The 26,055-nt window shown below is 42.3% G+C and overlaps 1 protein-coding gene across 1 annotated transcript; it reads left to right on the forward strand.

Annotated features, from left to right (window-relative positions):
- Positions 1–2,212: 2,212 nt before the first annotated feature.
- Kcnv2 (potassium voltage-gated channel modifier subfamily V member 2) lies at positions 2,213–14,623 on the forward strand. The gene is made up of 2 exons (XM_003472194.4): positions 2,213–3,859; positions 13,342–14,623. Exons 1-2 carry the CDS (start codon positions 2,465–2,467, stop codon positions 13,621–13,623), a joined length of 1,677 nt encoding a protein of 558 aa, XP_003472242.2. The 5' UTR covers positions 2,213–2,464; the 3' UTR covers positions 13,624–14,623.
- Positions 14,624–26,055: the final 11,432 nt, after the last annotated feature.

Consider the following 26,055-nt stretch of genomic DNA (forward strand, 5'->3'; position numbering starts at 1 on the left):
TACATTCCAACTCATTGATGGAGAATTATAAATAAATAAAACTTTCTATGGAGGGAAATCTAACACTATCAATCAAAATTTCAAATATGTGGTCTTTGACCTAGTAATTCTGTCTTTCATATATCTTGAGCATGTGCAAAGTAATATATGTCAATTTATTCATTGTTCCATTGTTTATAAGAACAGTGATAGCAACTTGGTCATCTATCACCATCTATTTTCAAAATGAGACAAATATTTATGCTCAGATATAAAAACACCTCTGAGTCACAGAGTTACTGGAGAAAAGCCAAGCACACAGCATTCTGTGATCTGTGAATTAGGGCTATTCAGAGATGATCGATGGCGATGGCTAGATTTTCGCTTGTACATGTTTAGAATATTCCTGAAAGCATAGCCAGAAAGTAGTCTTCCTTGGAAACACAGTTGATGGCTGGATGTTAGGGGTAAGAGAAAGTTTTTATGGTAATGTATCTTTGTATCCTTAAATTTTTTATCATAAACATATATTAGCTATGCAAAATGAATTGAAATCAAAATCTGTTCTCTTCTCAAAACATTCTTGGCCTCTTCTCTGCTATACTTGTTTATTTCACCTGTTCTTTTGCTGTCCTTGCACATTTATATCACCAATAAAACCACAATATCGTTGAGTGCTACCACAATATCTCTATCACAGTGGCATTTCCAGCATTGGCACAATGTTCTCAATCATTAAAAAGTCATTTTTTAAAGTGATGTTTTTAAGGATGATGAAAATCCTTTTCTGCGAAAGAAGTCTGGCATACACAAGGCCCTAAAATATTCTTTTGATCAATCCTGGATGTTATGGATTAAAAATTGGTGGTCAACTTAATGCCAGCTGAATTAAATCAGCATGGTGCTGAGTGTAGACGGCCCACCAGAGCAAAGTTGCCAGCATAAAAGGGCATGTGGACAGAAAGAGTGAGGTGTTGCAGGTTCTCCTAAGCGTTGTTGTTTGGAGTTGCTGGTTCTCCAGGAGGAGCTTGTCATGCTAGCTTCCCTGATATAAATTCAGCCATTATCATCAGAGGAGCTCAGGACCTTGTTGAGAATGATTGCAGCTCACTTTGGGGGAGCTCTGGTCCTACACCGAGCAACACTTCCTGGTTCCAGAGGGGAAGATTGTGCTGTTTAATCTCCAGGAGAAGTTTGCCATACTGGCTCCCTGATATGTACTTGGCTGCTCTCATCTTTGAAGGAGCTCAGGACCTCACTGTTGCTGAGGATGGCTGTGGTACTTTTCTGGGGAGCCCTGGTCCTTGAGTGCCACTTCTTTTTCCAATGTAGAACCTTTAACTTACTGGCACAGCTCCTTCATCCTACTGGGATAGATTTTATAGCTTCTACCACTGACCTTTGGGCCTTCCCAAAAAGGCAGATCCATAAAAAAGACTTGCATGAGTGATTGTCAAGGGCTCTAGCCCTCCTGTTGGACTTATGGGGGGCATTGTCATGGGCTCTAGGTTTTCAGTTGAACTCATGCAGGTTATTGCCAGGATCTCAGCTGGATTTTCTAGGTCTTTAGTGTTGTGGACAGATTTCCTGAACTTTCCTCGTACTTAGCTCTGTATAATCAATAAAATAATATTATCAATTCTGTTCCCTGTATATAATTGTTCTCCTTGCATGCCTTGACTACAACACTAGGATTTTACTTTAAAACATGCTTTTTAAGAGAAAGAAGCTGAAACTGACTTAAAGAACTGACTGGAAAATTAAAAAAAAAAAAAAATGAAAAAAACAAACAAAAAGAAACCCTGATTGGACTCCAGAGCAGTGCTGCTGACAAGAATCCATGTGGAAAATGTGATTATGTAAATGGGTGGGAAGGAGATTGTTCAAGATCTTGTAGAATCACTGGCTCTGAGTGAGCAAGCAAAAAGTTACCCTCATAGGGAAAACAACTGGCCATGAAGTCAGTATTCTATTGTTGTCATCCCTGTTTAATGGTAGGTTTACCTAGGGAAGAAGCTGCAATCTGTCTCAGTTCTTAAACTCCAAGACACAGGCATATGCTATAGCTAATTTAGTGGATTTTATCTCAGTATACATTCCCTAAGCACTTCCTAGGAGCAAGGTTGACCGACATTTTTATTAGCAATAATCTCTGCCTCCTGATTATCTAGAGATTTAAAGCCACGTAATCACCCTCCTGTCTGATGGGGGTAGAGGGAGAGAACAGGCTAAGAGGCCTCAAATCCCTTCTAACACTTCTTTCCTATCAGCAAGATTAGTCAACAGTGCTCTACTGGCTGAATTCAGACCAGCAGCCTAGGCTGAATTCCCACCAGCTGGAATAGGAGTCTAAAGGCTGTGCCTGGGACCCGAGGTCTGCTGATGCAGGCTCATTCTCTGAGACAGGGCAAGGCATGTAACTGGTCCTCCCCTAGGGATAGTGAGGAGCCAGCAGGGACAAGAAAAGGGTCCACCTCCTGCAGTCATGCTGAAGCAAAGCAATGAGAGGAGACGGTCTTGGAGCTACAGGCGCTGGAGTGTTTCTGAGTGTGAGGGGGAGCCACAGACGGGGAGCAGTGAACACCGACCGAGCATCTGCTCCACAGGGGCTCTGTCTGGCTCTCAGATCAGCATCACTCCATGGATCCAAGGCAACTATAACTACTACATTGAGGAGGACGAGGATGGGGGGGAAGAGGAGGAGGCGTGGAAGGATGATGACCTCGCTGCCGAGGAGGTCACCACTACCCAGCCGGATGACAGTGCTAACACTCCAGCCCAGTTGTCAATGCTAAACGTGAACGTGGGTGGCCACAGCTATCAGCTGGACTACTGCGAGTTGGCCTGTCACCCCAAGACGCGCCTGGGCCGCCTGGCCACCTCCACCAGCCGCAGCCGTCAGCTGGGCCTGTGTGATGACTACGAGCCCCAGACTGACGAGTACTTCTTCGATCGCGACCCAGCTGTGTTCCAGCTCATCTACAACTTCTACACCTCGGGGGTGCTGCTGGTGCTGGATGAGCTGTGCCCGCGCAACTTCCTGGAGGAGCTGGGCTACTGGGGCGTGCGGCTCAAGTACACGCCGCGCTGCTGCCGCATCTGCTTCGAGGAGAGACGCGATGAGCTGAGCGAGCAGCTCAAGATTCAGCGCGAGCTGCGCGCCCAGGCGCAGGCCGAGGAGGCCGAGGAGCTCTTCCGTGACATGCGCTTCTACGGCCCACAGCGCCGCCGCATCTGGAACCTCATGGAGAAGCCCTTCTCCTCGGTGGCCGCCAAGGCCATGGGGGTGGCCTCCAACCTCTTCGTGCTCATCTCCGTCGTGGCACTGGCGCTCAACACCGTAGAGGAGATGCAGCACCAGGCGGAGCAGGGAGTGGGCGGCGGCGACCCTCGGTCCATTCTGGAGCACGTGGAGACGCTGTGCGTGGCTTTCTTCACGCTGGAGTTCCTGCTGCGCCTCATCTCCACACCAGACCTGCGACGCTTCGCGCGCAGTGCCCTCAACCTGGTGGACCTCGTAGCCATCCTGCCGCTCTACCTGCAGCTGCTGCTCGAGTGCTTCACCAGCGAGGAGCAGCGGGACAGCAAGGGCTCGTCACGCGAGCACGACCTGGAGACGGTGGGTCGCGTGGGCAAGGTGGGCCAGGTGCTGCGCATCATGCGCCTGCTACGTATCTTCCGCATCCTCAAGCTGGCGCGCCACTCCACCGGGCTGCGCGCCTTCGGCTTCACGTTGCGCCAGTGCTACCAGCAGGTGGGCTGCCTGATGCTCTTCATCACCATGGGCATCTTTGCCTTCTCCGCCGCTGTCTACTCCGTGGAGCATGATGTGCCCGGCACCAACTTCACCAGCATCCTCCACGCCTGGTGGTGGGCGGCAGTGAGTACCATGACTTCAGTCCTCCCTGTCCTCTACCTTCCACCCCCGCAGAAGCTGCTGCTTCTCTCTCCTTGGTCTTTCCCCTCCCTTGCAAAAGAACACTGCTCTCTTCATCCTGTCACTGCCTTTAGCCAACAAAATAATGGTTGAGGCTGAGGAGATGGAAAGACGGAGACACTGTAGTTTAACAAGTAACAAAATTTGACTTGGTCCTAAGAATCCCCACATCCAAATTAGTCTTTAAAATGCTTGCCAGGCAGGTTTTAAAGCAGATTTACTCCTCATGGATGTGGGCTGCTTCTTCACCATCACTGTTATGAATAACCACTTAAGTAAAATAATTTTTCAAATAAAATTTATGGAACACACAATGTCCTAAATGGTCTATAAAACTTATTTAAGTATCTCAATTGTGTGAGGTGGTTATCACTGCTGTTTTAAAACACAAAGGACAAATGGGAAGTAGTTTCATTTTTGGAAGACAGCTATAGATTTATACAGGGCTGGAAGTGAGAGTTGGCTGAACAATGTCGACCTGAACTGAAATCCCACTGCTTCTGCTTCTAGGTAAATCCAAATGTGAAAAGAAGCATCTAAACCTGGAACCAGTTCTAGCATCCCTAGTGCTCTTTCAGAGCCAGAGAAGATTGTCTAGTTTTATAGCAAAAGAAACAGCGGTACGAGAGTTTGAGTATAAACACACAGCTAACGGTGGCAAAGCCAAGATTAACATGCAAATCTACCCAATTCCAAAATCCATGCCCTTTTCACTGAAGCATTGCCTCTTACAAGTTTTGGTTCTTTCACGGGCTTTGCCTAATTTTCCCAGTTACTGTTTTAGTTATGTTGGTCTCTTTGTATTTGACCTTTTGTAATAATTTATGACATTTACCTATGCACATGTGTTCCTGGTATGCTAGCTATATCCCTGCAAATAAATGCTAACAGGGTCTTTCTAGATCAGTGACTAAACTGGCATATATGGGAAAGAGTTAGATGTGTTTTCTCATTTTTTAAAGTACATTCTAATGCCTTTCAAGATATTAAGTGAACATAAAAAGAATGCAGGTATTTTCAACATTACTACTGGTTATATTAGAACTCACAGTCCAGTGTGAAATTCTGCAAAGCAAAGCAACCCAGCGCATGCTGGAAGGTTTAATGCACCAGGTTTTAGTCTCAAAACTGCCAATAATTAACTGTGGCTTAGAACATATATAAAAACCACACTCCATCATCCCTGTACTTCATTTCTGCTTTTATAAAAGGAGAGATGGACTTGGAGAGCTTTACAGTTTAGTGAGTTTTCTTTCTCTGAAAGCAGAGAGCTCTTACATATGCCAGGACTTGTGAGTATTCTTCAGTGCAGGATGACATTGGGCTCTTCTGAATGAGCTAGCTGATTGGCATCTCCTGATCATGTTCCAAGCTATGAAAGGTCATCCCCATAGCAGATAAACCATGTGTACAGATGGAGCTCATGGAAGATGATTTGTCCCTAGCAAATGACATTTACTTTGGAGGTGACTTCAGTAGAAAGGCAAAAAAGCAAATCCACTTGTTGGTAATATAATAAAGAGATCAAATTATCATTCATCCAAGTATCTTAAAGGGCTAGTGTTTGTAAACATTGGACCTAGGGAATATTTTCATGGTTGTTTTAACACATATTTTCAAAATGTTTTACATATTAATTGGATATTTTTTATTTTTATTTTTAAAATATTTCCTGAAGTGACTATTGATCTACTTAATTTTTTGAATTGCATAATGTGCAGTTAATTTTGACTTTCAGATTATTCCCTATTTTTGTTAACAGAAATAATTTTCTGTAGAACAGTATTTTCTGTAAACTTTATAAAAGAAGTTCAGGAATCATGCAACCATTATCTTTAATTTTGGAAATGGTTTTTGTTGTCCTGTTTTTGTGCCATTATCTGTTGATGACATTTTCATATTTTAACCTAATTTTGCACATCTCAACCTTCCCATTGTCCAAACTTTCCCTTTATGTCATGACCTTTGTTCATTTGAGTCTGAGATGTATACCAGTATAAGTCATAATGAATTAGATCAATCATTGATAAGTTGTATTATTTTCTAAGTGACTCTGTGAACACAATAGGACTCCTTTCCTTAGGTATTCTATGATAGCTCTATTCCCCAGAACTGATGTTACTGATCAATGCCCTTCTGGTTGCCTTGAATAGTAGACTGAGGATTCATCTTCTCAGCAAAGAGGAAAGAAGACAATGAAAATGAAAATGTCTTAGTGCTCATAAGTAGATGCAAAGTAATATGACAGAATATTACAACAAATTTCCCATGTAAGCCACAACAAATCCTGCCCTCTTTTTCAAATTTCTGAGCACCTTCAATATGCCAACACTATTTCCTAAGTACTAAGAATATAAAATGATAGAAAAAAGGTAAAACTCTTTCCATCATGGAGCTCAAATCCTAGTGGAAACAGGCTAATGGGGATAGTGACTTGGATGGTAGAATCATCCTTCAATAGTATAATCAGAGAAGCCTTCTTGAGGAGAATGACATTGAAATAACATTTCAATTCTGAGAACAAATTCACCTGAATATCTATGACTAAACAGAGATGAGCATCTAAGAAGTGGAATCCTAAAAGTAACTCTAAAGGGGTTTCCAAGTGTTATGTTGATTATACATCTCAAATTTTTAAAAAATTTGAGTATGAACCCAAGATAAATATAAATTATTTATAAGTAATTACACAAGTTATTTATTGTCACAGTATCCATGTAACAAAAGTATTCCAAAGCTCAGTGGCTTGAAACATCAAGCATTCATTTACTGCATGAGTATAAAAGTAAGCAGTTTAGTCTGATTTTAAGTGGAAGGTTCTTCTCACTTAGGATCACTCATTCTCATGTCTGATGGTCAGCTGGATGACAAACAGAATAAGAAGAGAGAAGAGGCGACACATACCTCAACTTCCAACAGCCATCTGTTTGTCAGTGACAAAGAGGAAGAAGTTGAGTACAGCCCAATCACGCAGGCACTGTATTGCTTCTGTTCATATTTGTTCAACCCACAGCAAGTCACATGGCCACACTCATTCCAGGGGTGGGGCAGGTTAGCCACCTATGATGGGAAAAGCACTGTAAAATTAAATGGCAAACAGCTTGGCTACAGGAAGTTCAAAGAAGTCCAACAACAGAGTCATTCTACTGTGGTATTGTTACTGCTCAAATACATTATACTCATCGGAAAACATACACTCACAAATTGACAATTTGAAGATGAAATTAAAACAAATGACTGCTATTTTTCTTACCCTACTCTAGAGCTATTTCCCTTGTGGAATCTTTACCCCACATGAGACAGATTCTTTAATCCATTATGTGTTTTGTACTTTCCAAGCAGCCTAAATCTGACTTGCTTGTAATAATCCTCCCTCTTTCTATGCCAATAATCCTTCTTCTGTAACTCAACTTAGGGTTTGCAGAGGAATACAGCCAGCTTCATTTTATGAATTCTCCTACAGCTGCAAAACAAATTCCTCATGGACCCTTACACCTGCAAATGCTCATGCATTAGGATGAGAGCCCTATTCTTACTCATCTGTCCGAGGTTATTTGTGAGCCCTGATAAAAAATATGCATATTCAGGTCTAGTAGATCTGCAGTAAATGGCAGTTATAATATCTGACTCATTGTATTCTTTAATGCATGGAAACAATGTTTGCTTTCAGATTCATTTTGAAGGAATTAAAACATAAGTGATTCCTTATCTACTGAAGGAAGAGAGAGTATAAAACATACAAAAGGATCAGCTGTTCCCTCACAGTGGAGCTTCCGTGTGTGCAAATCAAACAGTCCATGCCTTCTGCAGCACCAATCATTGGGAACTCTGGGTCGTCTGAGAGTGGGAAATGCATGGTGCAACTCAACAATTTGCTCTATGATAAAGTTGTAACCATTGGCTGCCTGTGTGAGTATTTTTAAGTAGAAAGAGACAATTGGACTGTCAACAAGTCACTTCCTTCTGAGCCTTCCAGAAAAGTTAAAGTTGTAGAAACCAAACAGGAAACTATGGCATCAACTAATGTCTTCAAATACTCTCCCAAAAGAGTATTTGTCTCAAGTTGAGGTACCAAATAATTGGGCCCCAGAGACATTGCGCCCATTTTTGTTTTCCTATAGTAGGTGATCACTTTCTTACAAAGAGTTGGCACAAGATCACTGATATGTATTCATATTGGTTGATTAGTTTGAAGAGATCCTTTGGGAAGGTTAAATTAGTTAGGTTATGTTAATGAAAATACAAAGTAAGGTGGGGTTTTGAAATGGAGAAATAGATACATCAGTATTGGAAATCTGAAACAGCAAGAATAGCAAAAGCAAGCCATAACTATTGGCTTTAGAACATACGGGGAAAGGTTGTGTTACTAGAAGGTAGGAGTACAGAGTAGGAGTTGCTGCATATAGAGTCTGCTCGAAAAACATATGTACACAATTCAGGAAAACATAAACTGGTATAATAAATACTTTAATATTAAATTTATTGATATGTCATGATATTAATTCAGCTTACTTTATTCTCTACAATTACAAGAAGGGCTCAAAGTAGTGGCCATTAGCTTCCAGATATTTATTAATACAATGAACTGCTGCTTGTGTCATCAATATTTTTGCACATGCATTTTCAATTTTTGAACTAGGGCCAATAGTGTAGTGAGTTTTCTGAAATACACAACATCTGTAGGATTCCCCACATGAGCATAACACCATCTACTGAAAAAAAATCACACTAGTTTTCTTTTCTTGAGGTGCGTGTGTGTGTGTGTGTGTGTGTGTGTGTGTGTGTGTGTGTATGTATTTGGTGGACTCTGTACTTGTTGCAGATATGTGTAAGATGCCAGTCATAAGGTGGCTGCTAAGAGTGCTGAAAAATATTGGAGCATTATATGCTATTATGGAAAAATGGTAACAACCAGAAACAGCAATTGAAACCCTTATGTCCTATCCCAATTTCTAGTCTCCCAAAAGTACGTCTCCTTCACAGACCATAATTGGGTGACAGCAGATAAGGGAATTCAGGAAAGGAAGTCTACAGACTCCCAGTTACAGAATTCCAGATGTCTATCAGTCTGGGAACTGACAGACAGGAGGCAATACCTGGCCCTGAACTTTACTGTTCCTCTATTTTTTCAGAAACAGTACCAGAGTTACAACTGGAAAAAGATTTGTAAATAAACACGACTTTTGGTCCTGATTTTGGAGTGGTCTCCTTTTATGTCTTTAAAGTATGTTCTTGCCAGGCATTTAACTCAGCAGCATAAGCACCTGCCAGGCAAACATGAGGTCATGAGTTCGATCCCTGATACAAAATAAATATATACATTCATTTTTCCTTTTGCCCAATACAACTTCACTGGAACATGATAGAACTTATAGGACAGGGAGAAGTACCAAATAAGCAGAGAATGAAGAGGCCATCGTCACTGCTGTACACCTGGTTGACCTTGCTTTTCTATTATAGCCTCTCCTACTTCTTCCTCATTGTAACACTTTAACGTATGCTAGGACCACAGATGAGGATTGATCTCTTTAAGGTGGTCACCCTTGGCCTAATTCTTACAGTGCTTCACTAATCAGAGTCCAGAATACTAAGCATGACACAATGGAACCGCCACGGCTTCACTAATCAAAACATTCTTTGAATTCCACTGAGGAATTACCTTCAGAGCCTGTGACACGTCCGTTTCTTTCTTCATAAGGGTTCTAAGTAGGTACCTCTTTGAGGATGCATTCAATATTTTCATGTAGTCAAAATACACTTGAGTTTAATAGTAGTACTTAGATTTATCCCTCAAGTTAGGTATGACCATTTGCCTCAAGGTCTTGTCAGTGACTCTTTTGTGCAAATTATAATTCAAAAGAGAAATTCCAAAAATATTTTTGTAACAATAGCACAAATAAGTACAGATGTTTTATGTGTAACAGCTTGTTTATCATGCTCAGACTTACAACCAAGGCATGCCATTCAAACTTACGACCCAGGGCTGTACATGGCAGTGCTATAATTTTGCATATTGCTCTGTACAGTACAATAGTGTAGTTTTATGTTCTGTTGTACATTACAGTACTTCAGAGTTATCCAAACAAAAGCAAAGTCATCAAGTTGGAGTTTCCTTTGACCATTTCTTTGTTCTTAATATTATCATGTATATACACATACACTTTCTCACTTAGTAACCAATTCATTTTAACAATCTAGCCACAGACACAGAACTCATTTGTTAAACAAGGAACATCTGTGCAGCCTTTGAAACTGACTCCTTGGAAAGGTAACATGCACTCAGACTTATAATAATTTTAGGCAGATGTGATTCTTTACAAATTAGCTCTTTGGGGAAGCTAGAAGGTATACTAATTATTCTAAATGGGTTTTATTTCTTGGAATCATAATTCTTAGATTCATAGACTACTGAGTGTCAACACGCTATACATAAATCTTTATAGAAGAAATATTCGTTTTTGGATGAGAAACCCAAGTATGGTCATTCTGAGGTTTCAGAGGAAAATTTAATGCCTGTGCTCATAATGTTTGGCAGGTCTAGATTTGCTGATTAGTGATTGAGTTGCTGGGGGAAGGTCACATTCTGGCTTTTGAGGACCAAAGCTAAGGAAAAATGCTGTTTCCAGTTCGCAAAGTAACTAAGCAAGTCAGCCAGGCAGTTTATCTAGGTAGTAAGCTGGACTGCAGATATTTTACTCATGTTTTCAAACCCAGATCCTACTAATGTGAGAACTAATTCTGTGAGGTCACTTGTGTCATGCAGGGCCTTCAGTATTTAATGTGTATACAGGGAGAAATAGTTTGGCCTACAAAATCTAGAGAAAAAGTTCCAGAAAGCCAAGGATTTCTGAGTTCCTTCAAGGGCCAAGGATCAAGAAAAAAATCATTTATTAAATCAAATTATCCACAAAAAGGAAACACATAAATTAACTGTACATTTTGAGCAAATTCTTGGAAACCAAGTAATACACAGCCTCCTAACACAAGAGATTGTTTTTCTAAAATTAGAGGTCCAAGATACACAAAAACATGCAGGGCATATTATGTACATCAAATATTTACTCTTCTTAAGCCAATTCTCTCTACTTTCAACTTTGCAAAGTTCTACCAGCATAGGCACACGCATGTGCGCACACATACACACAGAACTGGGGTTAATAGTAAATCAAAGCCTGTATGGAGATTAAGCAGAAGTTTACAGTAATCCCTTGATCTTAGTCATTTTCTTTCTTCCCTCCAGACTTCCTCTTGCCCTCTACATCATGGGCCTCTGAGTGCTGGTTTCCTGCAAGGCCTCTCCCTTGGACTTTCTCAGATGTTTCATTTCTAAAACTGTCCTTCCTGCCACTCACCTCTCCATCTAAACTCCTAAGCCTTCCCCAGGGAACATCCTGTGAGATAAGAGTGATCCTATTAGTGACAAATGAAGGTTATTGCTCAGTTCACACCCTTGGACAGAGATCTGACCCAGGTTCTTTGACTATTGATGTGACCAATGACAATGCTCACGGCATACAGCCATTGAGATTCTTCATGGCCTTTCATCACCGTGTTGGCTAGAAATTAGGAAAAGGAGATTCTCCACCAGGACCATCAGGCCCTCATTTCCCAGTCAATAAGCATTGTCAGAAATCAGAGAGGAGCCTGTTTCTACAGCCTGTGCACCTAATAACCACGACATACACAAAATTCCTCGAAAATGGTTTTTGCCTCCCTTCACCTGCCGCCAGCTGTCAGATTGAGCCCTCCTGCATTTGCTTACAGATGTAACGTATACACTAACGTTGTTCACACACAGTGTCAGGCTCTCCTTCAGTTCCTGTAACGATCCTAGTCAGGTAGGTGCTCTTCTCCTCGTATGTCAAAAGAAACTGAGGCAGAGAGAATTCAGATGGCCAACTCACACAGCTGGGAAGTAGATTCAGACACAGGAAGTTTAATATAGTTTCTCTTTCCTTATCCTCTGTTCTACTCTCCTGGCTCTTTTCTCTTTCCTTATCCTCTGTTCCACTCTCCTGGCTCTTCTGTGCTCACTTGAATTCTCCCACTTTGGGCAAAGTAGCCCATCTCTTAGATTGTCTCTTACCAGTGATGGAGCAGTGACACCTGATATCTCACCTGTCCTCCAAAAAGGTGCACCGTTGCTTTTTATGGGCGGAATGGAGTTGTGGGTCTTATCAGTCTCTCCAGATTTGCCCAGCTGGCTCATTTTTCCATTTCATTCTAATCAATCAGCAGGACTTGTAAGTTCAAATGAATCCTTGCATCATCAAAACAAAAATGTTTATATTTCTAAAAGCTACCCTAGTATGGTGTTTTAACAGGATGAGTTTGTATGATTACTGCTATCTGCTGGAAAAGTGTGGCAGTGATACAAATCGATAGAGCAATGAGCACCCCCTAGAGTTGTGCAAAATGTTTACAGTTTAAACAGCAGCCTTGCTTAGAGATTCTAAATAACTTAGCCAATACCTGAAGACCAACCTAAGGCATATGAGGCATTAAAAAAAAAGTCCCCAAGAGATTTTTTCCATGATTTTCTCAGACTACACTAACTGATAACTAGCCCCAAGGGTACTTACATTTATAGAAACTTAACCTAAATAAATTTCTAATTATGGAATTTAAAGCAGTATGACAAAAATGATAAAAATTTCATGAAGGGTGTTCAAATTTTGGAAATCCTCACTGACCAAAAAGTCCCTTCACACATTAGTCAGAGCATATTTCTTCAGACATTGGTAATTAAAGTAACTTCATATCAAAGACCTCATCTGAAGTGTTAATAGATATCTTCCTTTTAAAGAGAAAGGGAAGAAAATGGAAGGTCTTCCTGTTCTGTACATGTTTGATACTATGTTGAATGCCTTCTACGTATATTTTTTAGCCTGCACTAGAATCCTGAGGCTTAGCTGGCATTCTTCTATTTTAGACAAAGAAACCAAGGCTTTAAGTATCTGAATGTTTTGTCCTTGGTCTCTCAGCTCAAAAGGGACTTGGACTCACAAGAGCTAAGCTCCAGCCCTTTCTAGCACACATGATCCAGATAAGCCCTAGGAGCCCCTAACGCTGGCCCTCACTTGGGGTCCGGGGAGATAGGAAGACAATGATCAATATTTACTGAGTGCATTTTACATGAGGAACCCCACATATATTTTCTTAAGTACTGTTTAGAACAACCCTTTAAAGTAGGGATGATTTCCACATCTTATATGTAAGAACAGTTATGAGTTACAGTAGGATTTAAAAGTCTTCTGGCTGCACAGCTCGTATTCTTTCCAGGACACCATCCCTGCAGGCAGACTTTTTGGTCCTCCTTGGGGAATCTGTGACACTCCCCCGCCCCTCACGCCATGCACCTGCTTGCTTCTCTCACTTTATCCTCCCTCATCATGCTAACAATCCCATCCTGCTTTGCTCCACAGGTGAGCATCTCCACAGTGGGCTATGGAGACATGTACCCGGAAACACATCTAGGCAGGCTTTTTGCCTTCCTCTGCATTGCTTTTGGGATTATCCTCAATGGAATGCCCATTTCCATCCTCTACAACAAGTTTTCTGATTACTACAGCAAGCTCAAAGCTTATGAATACACAGCCATACGCAGAGAGAGAGGAAAGGTGAACTTCATGCAGAGGGCCAGAAAGAAGATGGCTGAGTGTTTGACTGGAAGCAATATACAGCCCATCCAAAGGCAAGAGAACTAATATTTCAAATGACATTTGGCTGGCAGATACTGTGACCTTCAAGGCTTCATTGCTCCTCCTCCTTCTCCTTCATAATTGACCTCAAAAGAATGCAGGAAGCAGACATGCACCAACAACATTCAGTTCACATCTGTACCTCTGGGAATGCTCCTTGTAGTCCAAACTTGGAATGCTTCATATTGCTTTTTAACTATATTGTGTGTGAGAATCTCACCTTACCAATGACATGGATATTGAAGACAATATGAAAAAAGCAGTATTTTGGATTTCTCTGTTAGCTTCTCACAGCATCTGGCTTGATACATATTTTTTAACTTGAAGATTTTCCTTATCGCCATGACCTGCACAGCCAATGGGGTCCTGAGAGGGGGTGATGAGAGATTAAGAAAAAACTAGACACATAGGAATGCTGGGATGGGTGGGACCCAACCTCTCTGATGGGGAGGGAGTGATGACTTAGCATGATGTGCATCTTTATTTAAACACATTGAGAAGGGGGAAGTATGCAACAGAGTCAAAAGTGCAAGGTCTCAGTGTTTTGCTGGGAACACTGAAAGGGCAACATTCTCCGCGCTCTCTGTGCTGTAGTTAACAGGAAGGAGCACCAAGGCCAGATACCTGCTGGACTGGCTTTGCTGTAGTCCCAACATCATGTTTATATGGCTCGCCTCTGGTGCTCCATGTTCTTGGGGCTGGCCTTGCTTTAGCCACAAATGTGTGGTTGATCTCGAGCTCAGCCTCATCCTAAGCTTAAAGTGTTAATTTTTTTTAAAGAGATGGATTGTTACAGCAACAACTGTGGAGCTTTGGGGTTTCGATCAACCTCACAGTCAAAATCCTAAATCTACCAGCTATGTAAGTTTGAGGCAAGTCATTTTAACTCAAGCCTCGGTTTCTTCAACAGTTAAAATGTAGGTAGCAAAACACATTTTGCAAAGTGACTATGTAAAGTGGAGGAACTATTTGCAAATTCTCAATAAATGATGGCTGTCATGGTTTACGTTGGTGGCCCCCAGGACTCATGTGTTTGCATTGTGCATTTGTGATTGGTTCATTGTTTAGTGCTTGGATTGATGGTGTCAGTGCTACACCCACAATGGGGTGGAGCCAGCATACAATGTAATGGCAGGAAGAAGATGTATCTCTCTCTCTTTCCAGTTTCCTTCTTACTATTTGCAGCCACCATGAACTGCGGCCCTGCCACGCCACCCTGCCTTGGAGTCAACTGAGTATGGACTGAAACCCAAAAACTAAGAAATAAACCTTTCCTTCCCCAGCTTTGGGCATCAGATATTTTGTTTCAGCAACCAGTAAAAAGTAACTAAGACAATAGCTGTTCAAATTGCTCAAAAAGGTACTAACAGATTCTCGTGGCCAGTGGTTCTCAACCAAAGGCAATTTTGCTCCCATTTGGGACTTTCAGCAATATCTCGGGATGTTTTTGATTGTGAAGAAGGATGCACACGGGGGTGTTGATTCTGACCTTTTGGAGGTAGAGGCCTGGGATGCTGCCAAACATCTTACAATGCATAGTACATGTCCCGCCCCCAACAACCACAAACTACCTAGCTCAAAATCTCAAAAAGGCTGAAGTTGAGAAACTTTGGTCTAGACTGGTATAGCAGCCCCAGCTCAACTATGAAACATGCCCAAGTGTGCTAATGCTCCTTGGAAATCACTATCTTTTTCACAAAAGAGGGGAAAAAAACAAACCTGTCTTTTGAAAAATTGCCTTAAGCCCTGCACAGAAGGACTCTACCCTTGAGTTGAGAAACCAGTATCCACAGGATGTCAATCATCATCATCATCATCTCTCTCTCTCTCTCTCTCTCTCTCTCTCTCTCTCTCTCTCTGTGTGTGTGTGTGTCTGTCTGTCTGTCTGTCTGTCTGTCTCTGTCTCTACTTTTCTTTTCAAGTCCTCTGACCTTCCATGGAGCTATTGAAATTACAGTCTCATCTCAACTGGGCACACAGAGATTAACCCTGCAACTGGAGCTTTCAATACTGAGAATCAAATTTGTCCCAGAGCAGGACTCTAGACACACCTAGGTCACAAATAAGAGTGACTCTTACATATTTTACGATGATAAGCACTGCAGAGTGTAAATACAGTATATAACGTCATTTAACACTAAACATGTCCTAAATAAGATACTATTTTTTTTTAGGAAGAAAAAAGTGTAGAAAGGCTAAATAATTTGACTATGTTCATGGAACCAACAAATGATGGAACTGAGCTTCAAGCCCAGGGTCATATGATCCCTAAGGTTCATCTTGATCCAAGCCTAAACCTGTGGTTCTCCCAATGCATCAGCATCATCACCTATAGGACTGGTTAGAACAGTAGTAGGCCCTGGCCCTGGCCCTGGGTCTGGGTTGGGCATGAGGCTCTGCACTACTAATAAATTATAGATGCTAATACTACTGGTACCAGGAACACATGTGAGAAGGTGAAGGGCACATCACTTAATTCTGTCCTTCCTGCTAGGAGCTGTGATTATGAAAACAGGCAATGCCTGGTCAAACTATTGCTTATATCTCTCCCTCTTACTCCAAGGGTTCTTAGCATCATCATAAGTCACCTGGCATCAGAAGGAGACCAGAGTGCTACTGCTGTAAGGGTGCTAAGTAAAGTACAAGATGCCAAGATTTTTTAGCCTGTTTCATGCTTCTGTATTAGAATATAATACAGACTAAATAATTTAGAACAGAAGTCTATTTCTTACAGTGCTGAAAGCTAACAACTCTAAGATAAAGATGCTGGCAGATTTGCTTGAATGAGGGTTTCCCCCTGCTTCTAAAATGGGACCTTACTGTTATATCCTCTAGAGGAAAATGCTGTACTATAACAGTGCAGGGCAAGCTTACCAAATCCCATGCAAGGGCTCTTTTGTAAAGGCCTCTGTTACCTTTTCAAGGGAGGAGCTCTGTGGCCTGATCATCTCTTAAATGCCCCACCTCTTAATACCACCACATTGGCTACACCTGGATTTTGGACACTATTCAAACCATACTGAGGTTAGTAAATTTGAATTCCACACAAACATATAATTTTTAGTAAAAACTTAGCCCAAATACTGAGTGTCTTACTTTTGTTAAATATTGTTGCTTATCTGAAGGGCTGGATACCCTATAATTTTCCTTGGCTAAACCTGCCAGTCCTTGCTATTGCCTTCGAGAGTTTCCTTCCCAAAGGTTCCCTACAAATGGATTAAAAGTTACCCAAGCCCTAAAAACCCCACCCTAACAGCAGTTCCAACAAAAAAAGATCTCTGCCCTCTTTGCAAGAGGAAGAGGAATGTGGAGCTACCGGGATTGTATCCTCTGCAGAGACAGTTAATGCAAACAGATGTGCAGGGGGCCAGAGCACAGCTCACACCACCACCTACATGCTCCACACAGCAGCTGCCCCACAACATACCACCAGTCTCAGCGTTCCTTTTGCAGCCAGGAAGGGAGGAGTTTGTTGATGAAGTCCATTTTGTGGGGCGGTTGAGAGACAGGAGGAATAGGAAAGGCCATGGTTTGTCACCTCCCCTCTGACTGCGGGAACAGAGAAAAAAGACGCAGACCTGCCCTTCAAAACAGACTCCCTAAGAGTAAAGAGTAGGGACTGGGGAAGGGTTGGGGGAGGTGTTCAGGACAAAGGTGGGATTTCCAGGCCCTTGCTTGGGATCTAGCAAATGGACACAGGCCTCCTCCTCCTCCTCTTCCTCCTTCTCCGCCTCTTCCTCCTCCTCTCCCTCTCACTCTGGCTGGCTACATCTGCTCAAACAGCTGTGCACTGCCTCCCCAGGATTAGGACAGAATAAAGCCCAAACAAAAAGAACATTTCAAGAGCATCACTGCGCACTGGGCACAGGACCAGTATTGTTTCATTTAATCTTTCCATTTCCCTAAGAACTAAGTTTCAAGGAGGTCAGTCATGTATAGAAGTTTAACGGCACTGAACTTGGGTGTGGATATTAAACCTGGTTCTGCCATTTCCTCTGAGATTGAGCCATATGAAATTGTCATTTTCACCAAAAACAGATGAATTTTGGCAGTTTTGTCTGATACAACCCATTTGTTGTGTGGTTATAATTTCAGTGAACTTGAAAAAGAAGTGAGAGTGGTATCTTGTCACAATTGTGGTAATTAAATTATATAATGTGTATTTAAAACCCTTAGCACACCATGTGGCCCTGTTATGAACTAAATAAACGTCAGTCAGTATCATCATCTTCATCATCATTACACGTTTTGGCTGCACAAGAAAATTGTGCAATCTCAGAGAGTACCTCGCTGTTAAAGAGAGGATTCAGTGAGTTGAAACAGCTTTTGAATCCTATATCTGGAAGAACTTTCTGGAGTGGTGGGGACATTATGCACTGTCTGACACAGTCACCACCAACCATATGTAGCCACTGAGCATATAAAATGCAGATAGAATGACTCAGGAATGAATTTTTATTGAACTTCATTTTAATGCATTTCATTTTCAATTTAAAACAGGCTCATGTAGCTAGAAGGTATTGCATAGGTCTTTCTTCTGTCTGGATCTGAAAAGTACCTGGGTCGTTGGCAGAGAGGGGCATGGAAAACAAAGAAAAGAAGAGAAACTAACAGTCTTCCTGTTCTGGCTGAAACTGGGATGGATTTTCAGGCCAACAGGCACAGAATTGAAAACTAATGTGGTTGATCTGATTGGTGAGCCAGATGGCCTGCCTTACTACATAGGAAAGGAGGCAAAATCCTCCAAAGTATGAGCAACAACAACAGCAAAAAGCCCTGAGCAGACTTGCTCCATTCAAATGGATCCCCATCTTCACCCTGCAGACAGCCGGCTCCTTCTCTTATGCCAAGCCTGGTCACACACTTCTCCTTGGACTTATAATTCAAACCAGCAGAAAATGCAGCTCTTGTCTTACCTTAGCTTTAAGAAGAAAAAGGTGAAATGCTTTAAGAAATTTTTCCTTACAATTAAGAGAAAACATTAGATTATGGCCTGTTAGAAGAAAAAGCAAAACATGTTGTCAAAGATTGTATATCTAGGAAAGTAGGTTTAAATTCTGTTGAGCTCCAAATTCCCTTCTCCCAGCCTGATGCCCTGAGCCCCTAAATCAAGATGAATGTGGTCCTTATATATACACCAGGGCGTCCTCCTTTCCCTGTTCTCTGATGTGACTTCCCTAAGACCCACATGAATTCCTCTTTCTGCTTTCACTGTTCTTGCCAGGTCTTTTCCGCCTATTACTTAGCTTCCCTACATGGCTGCATGGCCCAAGGAGTCTCTCTCCTGTCGGTATCAGCAAGGCTCTTGGTATCCTGGAAAGAAAGGTAAAGTATCTGCAGACCAGAGAAGAGAAAATTCTAGGTGTTTTTTCCCCGACTTCTCTGGCATTGGCTGAGGTTATTGATTGTGTTCCCAGAGCCATGGCATTGTTGAGTAGCTCTCTTGGGCCACAGCACTGACAGACCCTAGCAACAGCTTTGTCTCTTGTGGGTCCGGGGGGCCTAGGGGTGATAGTGGTCTCTTATCATCCCTGTATGACATACCACTCCATCCTGACTATAACTCTGTGAACAGAATCTTTACTAAAAATCTCTTCTGTTAAATAAATGTATCATCTATTTCCTGATGGAATCCTGATTAACATACTTGTATATTTTAAGATAAAAATATGTTTGTATTTCCCAAACTGCCGCAAAAAATATGGCATACATTAATCTGAGAATCACTGCTCCATACTATATTACACCAGACTAAGAGAGACAGTCAACTTTGAGGACTAAGATGCATCCCAGCTCATAGATGATTGGCACTGTACTAAACTTATTCAGCCTTATCATTCTTCCCTCTTAAGGAGCTGTTTTGTTATTCAACCCCATCCTGCACATACAAAAGCATTTTCATGAATTTAAGCTGTGCATAAAATCAGTCAGAATATGTGCAACTAGAAATTCTGGTGCCCCTCAAATGACACCAGAAAAGTCACCTTGGCCAGGCTCCACCATCATTCAGGTGAGGTATATGTGTTCACCTTATTTAGCAGGTGATATAACCAAAGCCCAGGAAATGAAAGAAAATTCCTAGAGGTGTCCCCGTTTCCCACGCTGCCATTTTTCCCTGTGTCCATAGCAGACATTAATCAACCACATCATTCATTCCCATCTCTCACCACAGTTCTCTAGAAAACAACATGAATCTGTCAAACCTGGCTTGCATCCTGGCATGTGCCCAGACTTTAAAAATAAGGAAGAAGGACTGGAAATCAGTCTCTATGGTCTCCTGTTCTTTTTGAAGTTTCTTCTATAATCCAAAAAAACTGTGTGGAATCCTTTTATGCTATCCTTAATACCTACTAACTTTTCCTGAGCCATGGTTTCTGCACTAGTTTATGGAGGACATTGACCTTTTGGGGATAACTATCTGATATGTGAATGCAGGATATATACCTGGCACCATGGCAATCACATTCTGGTCGTGGATACCTAGTTTATGATAGCATTTATTCCTTGGAAGGGGAGGATGAACAAAAGGTCAGTAATTTCCACCATCCATAGTGTGCCCTTCTGAGGTGATCATCAAGGTCCACAGTCATTAGGTCATTCACAGATACTTTAGTTCTTCCAGAATATGGATGTGGTAGATGGCATTTCACCAACACTTTCAATTTCTACCTGTCTAAACGGCTTGCTTTGGTCAAGCACATTCCACCCAAAAAGATCTGTATTATAAGTCTCCAATTTCTGAATATTTAAGTTCTGAACTTTCACATGTGTCCTGTATAAGACACAGTTTGTCAGATCACAAGTGCATTTAACTCATAAACAATCTCCCAGAACAGAATCCATTCCTAATTCAGAGACTTTCTATATTATTTCTGAGTTGAAGCATTTAGGCTGTTTCTCTATTTCAGTTCTCCTTTTCTAGGTTTTTGTTCTTTTAGTTTTTTTTTTTTTTTTTTGTAATTGTGGAAACAGATGTCAAGGTGACCTCCATGAGACATGCAGTGTGTTTGAGAAATAATAAGCCTTTTTTAGGTAAAGGAACTGAAATTTGGGAGTTGTTTATAGACAACCAAACCCATCTTGATGAATATTTCTACCGCAAGATCCCAGGAAACCTGAAACTTCCTCTTACAAGGGGAAAGTGACCTGAGGTATTCATGGGTCTGGAGAGTTCTTGTTGCCATCATACACAATGGTGGGTAAAAGTAGTTTAAAGATTCATCAAACACACATTGCTTGACAAGCACTTTCCTGGGCACTTCATGCACATGAATGTGTACACTTAGCAACAAGCCTGGCATACGGTGTCCAAAGTCACACTCATCACCATCGTTATTAGACAGTCCTTATGACAACCCAGTGAAGTAGGAAGAGATTGTTATTTCCAATTAGCAGAAAAGGAAACTAAGGCACAAAGTACTCATGTAATGTTCTTAAGTTTGCAGAGGCAGAAAAAAATGCAGCAGGCCTGAACCCAAGTGTGTACGGGAACCTAAGTCTTGGCCTTTTCCACATTGCCACTCACAAAGCCCACTGAGGGCCCCACAGCTTGTGCAGTGTGCTTCTTGGACAGTTCTGCTTCCCTTTGAAGGGGTGAGCATCCTGACAGCAGAACTGTCCCCACGTCCACCACTTGCAGCTGCCAGAGGCTAACTTACTGGAAGGGGAGAGAACAGTTTCTCCACCAGGCTCCACATGCCAACTTAGCCCAGAAATAAAAACTTTGTATTCAAGAAGAGGATTATATATATTTTTTACCATCTACAAAATTCGCTAGCAAGAGAAGTTTCTCTCTCCTTCATTTTTACAAAATCTCTAGGCTCATCTGTCATGTATTGCTATTTCATAAGTAGCATGGAACAAGGGGGCAGTGACAAGTTTGCCCTGCTCTGCTCATCCCCCTAGAGCTGCAGAGTCCAAGCTGTGAGGAAGAAGAAAAGCCAGACATGGACAGAACCACCCCCAGACCTCCACACACCACAGCTGCCTCCAGGCCATTTATTTCATTAGACTGTAGGATGCTCAAGGGAATCTCATGAAAAGGGACAATTTCACTTCCTATGCCTTGGAAATTAAAATTCTTTTCCAAGAAAATAATTTGCTTTGTTCTTTAAAAACCTGCAGAGAGGAGAAAAGGGGTCAAAGAAATGAGAAGCAGAAAGGGAATGGAAATGTGGAAAAATGGGGAGATATCTAGAAGAGGGGAAGAAAGAAATCCAAATGGAGAAGGATAAAAGAAAGATAAAAAGAATTGCAATGACAGTGATTCGGTGCCTCCACTGTATAAACAGTATCTGCTTTTGCATTGTTTTCCAGAATTTGAATTGGTACTGTATTGCCAATCACCAATACATTGCTAAAGATATTTTGTAGAGTTCCTCCTTACATTCCAAATATGTGCCAAACACTGCACTAGACACAGTTACAGTGAACAAAACTTCCTGCCATCATAAAGCTTCCATTCTAGAGGAACAAATTAAAAGAAAAATATATAGTAACAGCAATAAGTTCAATGGAGAAGGATGAGGAGGAAGAATAATAGGCAATAACAATATTGGGGCAAATTACAATTTAGATGAAATGATCAGAAGGAGCCTCACTATAAAGTATGAATAAAACTGTGTCAGTGTCTGGGGGAAGAAGAAACGCCAAGTGCTGATGCCTGGAGAGAGAGTCTACTGAGCCACAGAAAACCCCACAGAATGAACACTGGTCCCGTCCACTAGTGAGCCTGTGCCCGGTGTGTCTAGAAGCAATCAGGAGGTCTCTGGGTGGCTGTGGGGTAGTAACGACATGGAGAGATCATTACACCAGAGGTCCTGCGGCTGTACAGCAAAGAGTTGTTTAACTTAAGACACTACAGAGTATGAACTGCAAACAAAAGTGACGATAAAAGCAGAACTTTTGAAACTGACTTTGTGGAATGGTTGCTCGCACTTCCGGGCATGATCTAGGTCAGACCACGTGAGCCAGTGGCTGACATAAGGTAGGAGACGAAGCAAGGTGAGGAGATGAAGAGTACTAGAAGTATATCTAGGCAGACATTTAATCTGTATGAGACAGAGTGTGGTGGTAATGCCCAAGGTGGGAAGGAGCCTAGAGAGAAGACAGAGAAACCAGTCCATGATTTTGATAAGAGAGAAAAAGACCTGATGACTCACAACTCACACTTAGCTTGGAACAGTTAGGGAAGAGGGAAGCAAAATGGCCTGGAAGCAGCAAGAAGGAGTTATCAGGATCTCCACTGTATTAAAGGCCCAGTAGTAAGCTCAGTATCTCCACTGTATTAAAGGCCCAGTAGTAAGCTCAGTATCTCCACTGTATTAAATGCACAGTAGTAGGCTCAGGATATCCAATGTATTAAAGGGCCTCTGGGTGGAAAACAACCATTATCTAAGAGGATTATGAGGAGGGAACTTTCCCATTGGGGGGCCATTTATCAGATATCTCATCTTTATTTCACCAGGAAAGAGAAATGGCATTGAGTGGTCAGGTGGGCCAAGGATGCCTACGCTGCCAGGCATGTAATAGTCCCACATTGGAATGAGAGCATTCAACATTCAAAGGAAGCATGAAGACTAAACTGGAGCTGCCTGATAATTGACAAGGACTGTGGAATTCCCGTTGAAGAATTTTGGAAGGGTAGGAGTTAGGGTCAGAAAAGGCAATCTCATAATAAAAGTTGGGGGAGGGGGGGGTATCGTGACCACCCTATAGTCCTAGGAGTCTTACAGTGACTGTTTTAACCAAGGATGAACAGCACTGAGATGGTCCTGCAGGCAGGGGCAAGGTGCACTGTGGAAAGTGGAGGGACGTGCTGTTCTTCCTCCACAGATGGCGGCAGGGAGCTGATGCAAAGGTCAGTCTACCTGGAGCACCCAGAGCTTGGCATTCACTCTTGCCCTGGAGAGGGGAGGAAGGAAGTCTTCCAAGGGCCTTCCAGCCTCCTCTGGATTCCTGCCACATCTGAGCTCTAATCCTTGGGAAAGTCACTTAACCTCGATAACCCAGTTTTGTAATTCCTAAAGTAATCCACTGAGAACTATGCCGCAGAACTCAACCATGTCTGGGAAGTAAGTGTGGAATGGATGCTGAAGCTGAACCAGCCCATGACTCAGGCAAGTAACATGCATTTGAGTTTAAATTCTGACTTCATTTTTTACTGAGGGTTAAGTATTGAATCCATCTGAGTTTTGGTTTTCTTGTAAATAAGGTCAGAAAACCATATCACATACGTAGTGTTCTTAAAAGGAATCAATGGAAGGATAATGTGATGAATTATTTAGTTTTGATTTCTTCCTTTTTCTGGAAAAGATTACAAAACATAAAAAGGTAGTTTTCTCCTCTACCTCTAGTGATTTCTAAAGTGAGTCATCCGGCTTTTATGCTCTGGACTTCCTTGTCTCAAGAAAAATTGGGAGTTTCTCTTAGAAGTGCTCAAGATTGCTACTCAGGCCTTTGGGAGACTGGAAGGTATCAAGGAGTAAGGTGAAATCCTGCTGACCTGGAAGCCAACAGAGATTGGGATCTGAGATTGAACTAGCCTGAGCAACCCAAACCCAGAAAAAGAATTCAAGACTACTAGAAGGGGAAGAAAGGAGGGCCGGGTTCTACCCGGAAGCAGAAGAGTCTTCTATGGCACTCTAAGGCAGACTTGAGAATATACAGGCCTCCTCCTGGATGGCACATTCCAAGTTTTCATTTTTCTTCCAGCCCTGTCACACTGGTAGCTGTTTCTACAGCTTGAAGGTCAAGGGCACCATGTCAAACACAGAGCAAATATGTTGCATATTTTTTCTCCCAACTTGTTCTTGGCTCAGAGTGTGGGAGGCCACCTGTTCAAGATGCAGTCGTACAGCGACGGAGTCCAGGTTGCCCTACACACAGGTGTCCTTGGAGGTTGCTTTACCCTTTTAGCACGGGGTGGTGGCAGCAGCTGGTACTGCCACTGCTTTGCCAGATTCCGTAGGGAGCTGGGTTGAAGTCACATTACATCTGGTGCCTTCTTTTCCCACTTAAGCCCAATCCAGACTCTAAACTCTTGCTCTCCTCACTCTTTGTGATTTAGACCCAAACAGCCAACTTCTGTCTAAGGTTCTCTCTCAGCTCCCTCGCTCCTGAGAAACCAGCTGCCATGCCATGAGGACATTTGAGGAGCCAATGGCATAATCTGTATACTGATGAATCTGGTCAATAGCAACATGAAATGAAGTCCTGCTAACCACTCCACCCAAGGAGGGAGCCTGGAAGCAGACCCGGCTGCCCCAGAGAACTTCAGCACCAACTGACAGTTCGACAGCAACCTTATGAGAGAGACCTTGAAGCCAAAGCCATCCAGTTAAATTTTATCTGGATATTTGCCACCACAGAAACAATGAGATTATAGATGTGTGTTGCTCTAAGCTACTAAGTCAGAGCTATGTCAGGCAATAGTCAATAACTAATACATGAATATAGACCATCATTATGTGTCCCCGGACTCAACTTTTCAAAGAACAGTGGGTAGCAAAAACTTAAGAAACTCCAGCTCAGAATTGTATCTGCACTGGGCTTCCCTTGAATTCCTTAGACTTCCCTTTGGTTGGTCCCTTGGGGACTAGAGTGTAGCACAAACTGAACTGGGGGATACAGAGCCCTTATGAGAACATTCCAAAATAAGCTGTTGCTTTCTTCCAAAACTGAGATCACAAAGCTCACGTGTAGCTGCACAGATAAGTATGCATGTGAGTTTCAGGATGCAGGGTGGTACCCCTGAACTCTATCCACTATGCCTGAGGGGGAGAAAAGTTCCAAAGATCCACATTCTAGGTGGGAGTAAAACACTCCTCAGGGGGAGGGTTTTAAGGGGCTCCCATACAGAAGGCCTTGCACGTCTGTGAACTTAGCAGGCAGTGTCTACTTCATATGTAGGGTGACACTAAGCAGGTCACTCACCATCCACAAAGCTGAAATAAGCTGCTCTAATCTCTCAAAGGAACATGGCAAAGGTCAGACGAGAGAATGCTCTGCAAACCACAAAATACTGTGCAAATGTTAACTACAATAATGAAAATAATGTGAGATCTTACATTTAAAGTCCTTAGAGGAGGGCGTGGCTGGCAGCGTACAAGGTATAAATGGTAGGGTTCATTGCTTTTGATAATTTCTCCTCCAGGAAAAACAGAGAGAAGCAAGTCAAGTGGCAGCAGTTACCTGACATCAGGCCTGTGCTGAGATGTTGCTTTCTTCCTAGGAAAGCCATGAAGCCCATACCCTGCTCCAGGTCTGGACCAGTGGGAACTGAAGATCTCTGCAGCTCTGCTGAGTATAGGCAGGATATGGGTCACAAAGCAGGGGCAGGGGCCAGCAATAGATCAGGGGGACTTGACAACTTCCCTCTTTGAGGATCTGAGGAAGCTGACACAGCCTATACACTTTGGCTGGAGTGATAAGAAACAG

The sequence above is a fragment of the Cavia porcellus genome, unplaced genomic scaffold (genome assembly GCF_034190915.1).
Source record: "Cavia porcellus strain 051 isolate PalLab524CR breed Dunkin Hartley unplaced genomic scaffold, mCavPor4.1 scaffold_1, whole genome shotgun sequence".
Lineage (NCBI taxonomy): Eukaryota > Metazoa > Chordata > Mammalia > Rodentia > Caviidae > Cavia > Cavia porcellus.